Below are 10,408 nucleotides of genomic sequence, written 5' to 3' on the forward strand. Positions count from 1 at the left end.
AGATGGATTGGCCAGTGGCAGCATGGATGGACTCAAGTGTGGCAACTATTGTGAGGTTGAGCCAGGATCGTGCAGTGTTTTGTTCTGTTGTGTGTAGGGTCGCTATGAGTCGGTACCGACGCGATGGCACCTAACAACAACAACAACAACTACAACAACAACAAATCTCTACAGGAGCAGGCAATCATCAGACAACCTCATGTTTCCCGGAAGAGTCGGAAGACTGGTGGGTTCGAACTGTCGACCTCTCAGTTAATCCACTAGTGGATTCTACTTGTGGTTATTGTTGTTGTTAAGTGCCGTCGAGGTGGTTCTGACTCAGAGCAACCCTGTAAAAGTTTCCGAGGAGCCGCTGGTGATTTTGAACCGCTTGCGGCCCAGTGTTTACCCCACAGCACCACACCAGGAATCCTAAAGAAGTCTCATCTTTCTCCCTTGGAGCCACTGGTTTTGAACTACTGTCCTTGTAGTTAGCAATCCTGCTCCTAATCCACTACACTACCAGGGCTGCTAACTCTACTCATAGCGACCCTATATAGGGTTTGCAAGACTGTAAAGTTTTCGGAGGTTTTGGTACAGGGATGGTTAAAACTCATTTCACAGCTGAGCAGATAGGCACAGATCTCTCAGGCCCCAAACTAGCCTGGTCAGCCTGGTGGCTTATCCTGGTATTTATTCAAGTAGAAGTTTAACAGCACATTTGGGTCGGGGTTCCCGCGGCAGCAAAAGACAGGACAGAGGGTCTGCGCTAGATGGAGTCAGTTGGGGCTGCAGGTCCCGTTATGGCTCCCGGCCGATGTGTTTGTAACGCTTTGTGCCTTTAAGGCGCGAGAGGGGCGGGGAGTAGAGGCGGGCCTGAGGGATGCCGTCAAGCCAGGCACCTCCTCCCCTTCCCGGCGCGCGGCTGGGGCAGCCCGACGACTCCTTTAAGGCGCGGTCCCGTCGGCTGGTAGAAAAACGGCTTAAAGGCGACGCGTGGCGCGATGGCGGCTGCCTTACTGGCGGCGCGGCAGTGCGGGCCGCCACTCTCGGCTCTGCTGCTGCTGTTGCTGGTGTCGCCTCCCACGGGCGGCCCACCCGGGGCCTCCGCCTATTTCCCGGAGGAGCGCTGGAGCCCTGAGTCCTCGCTGCAGGCGCCGCGCGTGGTCATCGCGCTGCTGGCGCGCAACGCGGCCCCCGCCCTGCCCGCCACGCTGGGCGCCCTGGAGCGACTGCGGCACCCGCGGGAGCGCACGGCGCTGTGGTGAGCCGCCGCTTGGGGATCCATCCAGGCCCAGAGCGCTCTGATCTGCCGGGTGCCTCCCACTGGGATGGGCCAGACCCTGACTCTGTCGCCTGATCCCTATTACTGCGGGTCTATCTCACACCCTGCCGGCTGACCCCACCCTCCTGCCGTCTGATTCCCTTTTGTAGCTAGCTGGTCTACTTCGCACCCTGCGGCTGACCCCAACTGAGTCGGGTCAGGCCCTGCCCCTTCCCCATCGGGCTATCTTGGACTCTAACCCTGCTGGTTGTGCCCCTTCGGGAGGGCAGTACTCTAACCTGCCTGCTGTTCCCCTTTGGGGTGGCCCAGATTCTGTTTCCTATATCGCCTATCAGGGCACGTCTGTACTGCGCCCTGCTTGCTGTGCTCCCACTGGGGCGGGCTGTATTTTGTCCTAATCCCTCCCTAAATTAGGGTGGACCGGCCTTGCTCTGCCTGCCGCCCATCATTGGCCTGGCCCCTACTGTGCCTCATCAGAGCAAGTCCACACTGTACCCTGGCCCTGCCATCTGACCATCCACTAAGGGGTCCAAGTCCAGTCCTGTCTGCTGTCCCCCATTGTGGTGACCCAAGCCCAAGCATTCCATCAGTTCATTAAAGTAGGAGGACCAGCTTCATCCTGTTACTCCAGTCAGTAGGTTGGGGCCACTCCCCTGTCTGCTGCCCCCCCCCCCCCATTAAAGTAGATCTGGACCCAGCTGCCTGGAACTACCCGAGACCCCGAGCCTATGGTCCCGCTTCGCGCTAATGGGGCTTCCTGTCCTCCTGCTACCACAGGAATCCTCTCCAACCCATTCCCTCCAGACTGACTAACGTGGGAGGTTGAGGGGGGAAGGGCGGAGTGGATCCTGCCTGGAAGCCAACGCTTGTGGCTGTTGCAATTGGGCATAGCCTTGGGGGAAGCCTGCTGCTTTAGTTCCTCATTGGGGAAGAATTAGGGTATTATTATAATTATGGAAGTCCTGGTGTGGCGTTGTGGGTTAATGCACTGGACTGCAAAGTAGGTTTGATCCGTGAAATCAGCAGTTCAAGCTCACCAGCTGCTCCTATACAGTGTTGCTATGGGGTCGACAACACTTAACAACAACTGTAACTGTCTTGGGTTTGACGCTGAGGATTAACCAGTTAATGTATGTGAAGGCCTTAGCGCTGTGTATGAGCACGGGAACTGTGGTTAGCATTATTATTATCTGTGGTCCTGGTTTAAGTACTGTCATCACTGCTGTTGTTATTATTGACTGAGTGAGAATGTTGTTGCTAAGTGCCGTTGAGTCGGTTCCGACCCATAGCAACGCTGTAGAGGGTTTCCAAGGAGCAACTGGTGAGCTTGAGCCACCAACTTGTGGTTCAAACCGACTTTGCAGTCTAGTGCATTAACCCACAGCGCAGTTAGCTCTGGACTCCTTTGTCAAGTGGTACTCCCAAATGGAGCTTTTCTCCACCTTTCCCAGCCCCTGAAAATCCAAGCCCACATTTAGTACTGAACAGATATTTGTTGAACAAATGAGATGCTGCTCTTAGGGGGGAATTAACTTGCTCATGTTGAGTCTTAAGACATGATTAGAATACTCTAGATGTTTAAAATTCACAGTTGTTGTTGTTGTTGTGTGCCATGTTACTAATGTATTTTTCCAAAGTTAGCTATTTCAGTCTCTGTGAGATGGCTACACAAAAGGAAACTGAGACAGGGGGAGGGGCAGCATTTTGCCCTGGGCAGTACAGCTGGTAGGGGACTCACTGTTCCGGCCTCAGTTTCCCTACTCACACTGACTGTTCCTTTCCAACTTCAGGGTGGCCACTGACCACAATGTAGACAATACATCGGCCATGTTGCGAGAGTGGCTGGTGGCTGTGAAGAGCTTGTACCACTCTGTAGAGTGGCGGCCAGCTGAGGAGCCCAAGTGAGTAGATTAGACCTGCCCCTGTTCACACACCCTCCATGGTTCCCTATTGTCCCAGCTCCTCAGCCCACTTCTGCTATTTTAAGCTCTGGCTACTCTTACCCATCTTCACATTCAACAATGGCCTGTAATCTCCTGCCAGACCTTTGCACTATTCATTCTTTCCACCTTGAAGTCCTTCACTCCTTATCTTTCTGGAAGACGCCCATGACTTTGCTCCTGTCTCAGTGCAACCCCAGCATGGTCCTGCTGTTTAAGTTCCCTGTAACTCACTGGGCAGTGAGGGCCTCTGGCTCTGCTTACTTCTCAGTTTCTTTCTTTCTCCTTTCCTCCCTTCCTCCTATTTCTTCATTTTCCCTTTCCCTCCTCACCCACTAGAGACACTGGTGATTCAGGGGCCCTCCTTCCAACCAGGAGACCTGGTTTTGATTCCTGGCCAATGCATGCCATGCACAGCCACCATCCAACTGCAGACGCCCGTGTTGCTAGGATGCTGAACAGGCTTCAGCAATGCTTCCAGACTAAGATGGACTAGGAAGAAGGATTGGCAATTGCCTTCTAACAATCAGCCCTTGAAAACTTTATGGATCACATCAGTCTGATCCACAACCGATTATGGGAATGGTGTCGGTGTTCCTTTGCGTAAGGGGTCACCATGAGTTGGGACTCAGACAGCACCAAACCATCCTACCCACTGCTCAGACACAAGTTTTTTCCTGCTCTGGGTTCTTTTCCTGCCCCAGCGGCATCCTTTGCCTCTGGAGAACGTCCGTATATTCAAGGCCCTTTCTCCTTCCACCCACCCAGCCACAAAGACTTTTATCTATCTTCCAAGTTGCTATGGGCATTCTCTCCTTCGGGCCTTTGCAAAAGCTGTACGCTTGCCTGGAATCCCTGGGTTGCTCCAACAGTGATGTGTTCAACTACTTCCCAGAGGTTAGAGGTTCAAATCTTCTCACAGACACTCAGGAGAAAGACCTGGTGATCTATGTCCAAAAATTCAGTCATTGCCAACCCTGTGAAGCACACTTCACTTGAAGCACATAGAGTTGCCTCAGTGACACCTGGGTTTTATTAATGCTCTCACCTGGAGCACACCCCTCCCCTCCTCTCCGCTTCTCTTCTCGCTCACTCCTTCCCATCCACTAGCTCCAGCCACCCCTCTCTGGGAAGCCCTCCCAAGTCACAGCTGTCTCTCTGCACACAGTTCCTACCCAGATGAGGAGGGCCCCAAACACTGGTCTGACTCACGCTATGAACATGTCATGAAGTTGCGCCAGGCAGCTCTGAAATCAGCGCGGGACATGTGGGCCGACTACATCCTGGTGAGTCCCTGTCTGGGCGGCTCCTGGGCCAGGTCACAGGAGGTCTGGGGGGTTCCCAGTGTCAATACAGGGACCGTCCTTAGCCCTATTTTATGGAGACTCCGAGAGGGGCTGTGGGTTGCCCAGTGGAGCCCAGCTTGGACTTGATTCTGTCCTCCCTCCCGTGGTTGAACTGTGGAGTACTTTTTTACTTTTCTTGCCACCATAAACGGCACTAAACCTCATGTATGCCCCTTTCCAGCTACACCTCGGTCACTTCTAAGAAGCGTGAGGTTATTGGAGGGCAGGGGTTGTTGGAGACACTGAATTGCTGAAGGCTGACTTTTACTTCCTCCTCCTGGGTCTGCAACCTCTTCTGGAAGGACAGGGAACTGTTGAGTTTTGAACACAATCATGTTGGGATCTGTGTCCATATGTCCCGGGCCTTCTGTGGGCTCCTTAGCCCTGCCCCCTGACCTGGGTGTGATGCTGTGTGATTTTCTCCCCTGGTGGAGCTGTGGGGCAGAGGCTGAGGGCTGGGCCTGACTCACCATCTTCACAACGCGTTTGTCGGCTTTCAGTCTCCAGGCTGGGCCCTGACCTGTACCCAGAACCTTCTTTTTTTATTATTCAGCATATGTGTACAAGCTCCTACTGTGGGCTGCTCCTAGCGGGTTCTTGGCACACAGCATAGACTAGTCCAAGCTTAGCCCACAAGGAAAGGCGAAGTGACCAGAAGGTAAACAAAAAGCCAAGTGAGGGGAGATTTGAAGGCAACCAGTGCTGGGGAAGGCCTTGTGGAAAGGCCATGAGATGGCATGACCAGGGCCAGGGGCCTCCCCACAGAGGGGATGCAGGAGCAGCCCAGGGGAGTGGAGGGAACAGTGTTCTGGGCAGAGGGAACAGAGGTGGGAGCAGACTTGGGACATTCCAGAAATGGCGAGGAGGCCCAGAGTGACTGGAGCGGAATGAAAATGGGGTGGGGATGGAAGGAGTGAGGTTGAAGTAGTGGGCAGCAGCTGGACCATGAAGGCTGAGGCTTTTACTGAAGGTACTGGGGAGTCATGGAGGGTGTCTGAGCAGGGGAGGATTGTAGTCAGATTTATGACTTTTAGAAGTTGCTGTGGCTGCTGTAGGGACAGGGACTCTTGGGGTTAGGGGAGGAGTGACAATAGGCCAGGGTGTTGGTTTTGTTGATTCCTTCTGAGGGATAATCTGTCCTATGCCTCGGTCCTAGCTTCCGGTGCCTGCTAGCCTTCCTGGGCTCCTTGCCGTGTAGATGCCCCACTCCAATCTCTGCTGTCTTCCCTGTCTCTCTGGATGGCATCTATTTCTTATAAGGACACCTGACTCCAGCATACCCTTATGGTACCGTAACGGGTATCACCAGCAGAATCCAGTTTCTAAACAAAGTCACTTTCACAGGGATGGGGTTAAGGCCCCAACATCCGTTTCAGAGGGACACATTAAATCAGAGCAGCCCGGGTTCTCTCTAGATAAGCCTACCGCTGCACCAATTATATCAAACCAGCCTAGGGAACCCTCAGCTTCCCTTCCTTGGTTACTCTTGCGTCCTCATCCACCCGGGCCCACATCAGCACATTCCAGCTGTGCCTCTCTCTTCCTCCACTCACCCGAGGCCTGGTCAACGGCTAGTGGTGGTGGTGGTGGTTATGTGCTTTGGAGTTAGTTCTGACTCATAGCATCTCTGTATAGGGTTTCTGAGGCTATAAATCTTTATGAGAGCAGAAAGCCTCATCTTTCTCCCGTGGAGCGTCTGGTAGATTTGAACTGCTGACTTTGCGGTTAGCAGCTCAACTTACAATCACTGTGCTACCAGTGCTCCTTGATCAATGGGTACCAGTGTCTCTGTCTCATCCCCATTCTCCCTGGGGCCAGGTCAGCGGGCACCGGCTCCTTCTATGTTTTTTAGGTTCAGTAATCTGGGAATCCATTGGAAGTACTTGCAGGGAAACGGCTGTTTTCAGTCTAGCAGATAAAAGGGTACAAACCCATATGGTAAAATCCAGGAGAGGTCTGGCTCAGAGTTTCCATGTCCCCAGGGGACATGCATACCCAACTGAGAGCAGATGCATTATGCATTATTGTCCAACTTTCACATGCATATGGGGTGATTGAAAGGACCATGCTTTGGGTCTGGTCCATGTTAGTCCTCAGACTGACATCCTTGCTCTTGAACACTTTAAAGAGATCTTGTACCTCGGATTTACCTAATGCAATGTGTTGTTTGATTTCTTGACTGCTGCTTCCATGAGTGTTGATGGTTGATCCAAGCAAAATGAAGACTTTGACAACTTCAATCTTTGCTCTGTTTATCATGATGTTATTTATTGGTCCATTGGTGAGGATTGTTGTTTTCTTTACATTGAGATGCAACCCATACTGAAAGCTGTGGTCTGTGATCTTCACCAGTAAGTATTTTAAGTCCTCTTTACTTTCAGCAAGCAAGGTTGTATCATCTGCATATCGCAGGTTGTTAATGAGTCTTTCTCCAATCCTGAGGCCACGTTCTTCATATAATACAGCTGGTTGTTGTTGTTATTAGGTGCCATTGAGTCGGTACTGACCCATAGCCACCTTATGCACAGTAGAACAAAACACCACCCGATCCTGAGCCAGCCTCACTACTGTTGTCATGCTTGAGTTCATTGGTGCTGCCACTTGGCCAATCCATCTCATCTTGTTGGGGGTCTTCGTCTTTTTCTCTGACCCTCCACCTTACCAAATATGATATCCTTCTCCAGCGACTGGTCCCTCCTGACAATTTGAAGCTTGGCCGTGTTGGCCTCCAAGGAGCACTCTGGCTGCACTTCTTCCAGGGGGATCTATTGGTTCTTTTGGCAGCCCATGGCACTTTCAATATTCTCCTCCAACACCATAACTCAAAAGCATCAATTCTTCTACGATCTTCCTTATTCACTGTTCAGCTTTCGCATACATATGAGGTTATTGAAAATATCATGGCTTGGGTCAGGCGCACCTTAGTCCTCAAACTGACATCTTTGCTCTTCAACACTTTAAAAAGTTCCCGTGCAGCAGATTTGCCTAATGCAATACGTCGTTCAATATTCCCCAATACCATAATACAAATTCATTGTTTTTTGTTCAGCTTCCTAATTCATTGTCCAGTTTTTGCTTGAGTGGGAGCTAACAAGTCACCTAGTGGGAGTCATAGAGCCAGCGAGGCACAGAGGTGGGGCAGGAGCTGCCTTGAGCCGTCTGCACAGGGCCACTTTGTCCTGAGTCCCTGGATTTTCCTCTCGTGGTTTGAGGTTGGCTGGATTTCATTTCTCTCCCCTAGAAACCTGAGGGGAACGCAAAGCTCTGGTTCAAAACTCAAAGCTGCCTTTGAAACAAAATGGTATTTTTATAAGTGGGGTCTTTGGGAAAGTTTACACTGGAATGTGAAATTGCTTGTGTCATGTTACAACATTTTTATAAAAAAGATTTTTGGATTTTTTTGTGTCCTTTTTATACAAACTGTGGGTATTACTTTTAGGGAGAAAACAAGAAATATTATTGTTGGGAAAGACTATAATACAAAATATTAAAACTATAAGAAAATTGAGAAACTTAAGGAAATAAAGAAAGCAAAACATACAATCTTCCCTTCCAGATAAAGACCCACTTTCTGTGTCTGTGTGTTTTTGTTTTTGTTTTGAGGTGGATTTCATAGAACATAAAATTAACCATTTAAAAGTCAACAACTCAGTGGCATTTAGTATGTTTACAAGGCTGTACAACAGCCATTTCTTCCCAGTTCCAGAACATTCTCATCACCCTACAGGAGACCCTGTGTCTTTTAGCAGCCACTCATTGTCCCCTTGAACCTCATGAATCTCTGTTCTGCCTCTCTGAAGTTCCCTCTTTTGCTCATTCCATGTAAACGGAATCCTGGCTCGCGTCTTCCACTGAGTATAAATACTGCTCTGGGGGCCAGAACCTTCCCTCAAAACACTGGCTGCATTCGTTTCCTCTTTGGGCTCCAGAGGAGGGTCTTTCCTTGGGCCCTCCAGCTTCCGGTGGCTCCAGGCATCCCTGGGCTAATGACTGTATCCCTCCAGTCTCTGCTCCGCCTGCATCTAGCGGTCTTCTCTGTGTCTGGTGGTGTGGCCCATTATTCTTTTGTTGTGGTAAAACAGACATTACAAAAATTTGGCCATTTTCACCATTTTTTAATTGTATAGCTCAGCGACCTAAATGACGTTCCCCATGTTGTGCATCCATCACCACTCTCCAGCTCTACAGGCTTTTCAGCCCCCTTGACGGCAGCTCAGTGGCTTTTCAGCAACAACTGCCGCTTTTTTAGCCACTACGTCCCCATTAGCCTCTGATAAACTTTGGTCGCACTGGATCTGTTTGTTTTAGGTATGGCATGTAAGTGGGATTGTATACTGTTGCCCCGTTGTGACTGATTGATGGCATTCAGCACCCACGTTGTAGTGTGTATCAGCGCTTCATTTTGCTGACTGAGTGATATGATACACCATTGCCTGGCTGGACCACATTGTGGGTAGCCATTCATCTGCTGATGGACATTTGTGTTGTTTGCACTCTTGTGAAAGATATTGCTCAGAACATTGATGTACACCATCTGTCTGAGCCTCTGCTTTCCAATCTCTTGGGTCATGTGGTGATTCTATGTTTAAGGTCTTGAGGAATGGCCATGTTGTTTTTCACTGGAATTGGACCATTTGGATTCCCACCAGCAGTGCTTAGGCATTCCACTTCATCCAGATCTTTGCCAATGCTTGTTAGTGTCTGTTTTTTGGATCCTCGTCACCCTAGTAGAGGTGGTATTTCACCACTGTGATTTTGATTTGCAGCGTAAGCACTCGACCTCAAGGTCAATTTGAACTGCAAGGTTGGCGCTTCAAACTCACCAATCGCTCCTCAGAAACTCACAGGCTCGCTATGAGTCGAAACTGACTCGATGACACTTAACAACGACAATAAATTTCTAGTCAAAAAAAAGTAGGAGAAATACACAGAATTTCTGTACCAAAATGAATTGGTTGATGTTCACCCATTTTAGGAGATAGCATGTGATCAAGAACTGATAGTGTTGAAAGACGTCCAAGCTGCACTGAAGGCAGTGAAAAACCAGCCTCCAAGAATTGACGTGATGGTAATTGAGATGTATCAAATGCTAGAAGCACTTAGTCATTTGTGCCAAGAAATTTGAAAGACAGCTAGCCAGCCAATTCACTGGAAGACACCATATTTGTGCCTATTCTAAAGAAGAGACCCAGCAGAATGCAGATAGGATCAAAGAGTATGAGGAGTCGTCAAAAGTTTGTGGAAAAATGGAATTACAAGATAATGAAATTTTTCCATAAACTTTACAACACTCTCTTGTATCATTAATATCATGCAAAAGTAAAAATATGCTGAAGATAATAAAAAAACAGTAGCAGGAATACATCAACAGGGATCTGCCAAAAATTCAAGCCAGATTCAGAAGAGGACGTGGAATGAGGACTATCATTGCTGACGTCAGGTGGCTCTTGACTGAAAACAGGGAATGCCAGAAAGGTTTATACCTGTGTTTTATCAATTTGAGAGACATTCGACTGTGTGGCCCATAACAAACTATGGATAATATTGTGAAGACTGGAAATTCCTGAACACTTAATTGTGCTCATGTGGAACCAAGAAGCAGACGTCGGATCAGAACAAAGGGATGCTTTTGCAAAGAGCAAAAATCAGGAACAGGGTGTCTCAGGGTTGTATCTTTCACTTTACATTTTCAATCTGCTTGCTGAGGAAATAATCCCAGAAGCTGGACTGTATGAAGAAGAAAGCGACATTAGGATTGGAGGAAGGCTCATTCTCAACCTGTGATATGCAGGTGACACAACCTTGCTTGCTGCAAGTGAAGAGGACTCGAAGCACTTACTGATGAAGATCAAAGGCTA

General features: G+C 49.4%; 1 protein-coding gene across 1 annotated transcript in view; it reads left to right on the forward strand.

Moving 5' to 3' along the window:
* The first annotated feature begins 983 nt into the window (after window positions 1-983).
* COLGALT1 (collagen beta(1-O)galactosyltransferase 1) overlaps window positions 984-10,408 on the forward strand; it is a 35,392-nt gene continuing 25,967 nt past the window's right edge. The window contains exons 1-3 of the mRNA XM_006876285.1: window positions 984-1,243; window positions 3,055-3,165; window positions 4,373-4,490. Coding sequence (XP_006876347.1) covers window positions 984-1,243; window positions 3,055-3,165; window positions 4,373-4,490 — 489 coding nt within the window. The remainder of the gene's footprint in view (window positions 1,244-3,054; window positions 3,166-4,372; window positions 4,491-10,408) is intronic.

This window comes from Chrysochloris asiatica, unplaced genomic scaffold (genome assembly GCF_000296735.1).
Source record: "Chrysochloris asiatica unplaced genomic scaffold, ChrAsi1.0 scaffold00374, whole genome shotgun sequence".
In the NCBI taxonomy this organism is placed as follows: Eukaryota; Metazoa; Chordata; class Mammalia; order Afrosoricida; family Chrysochloridae; genus Chrysochloris; species Chrysochloris asiatica.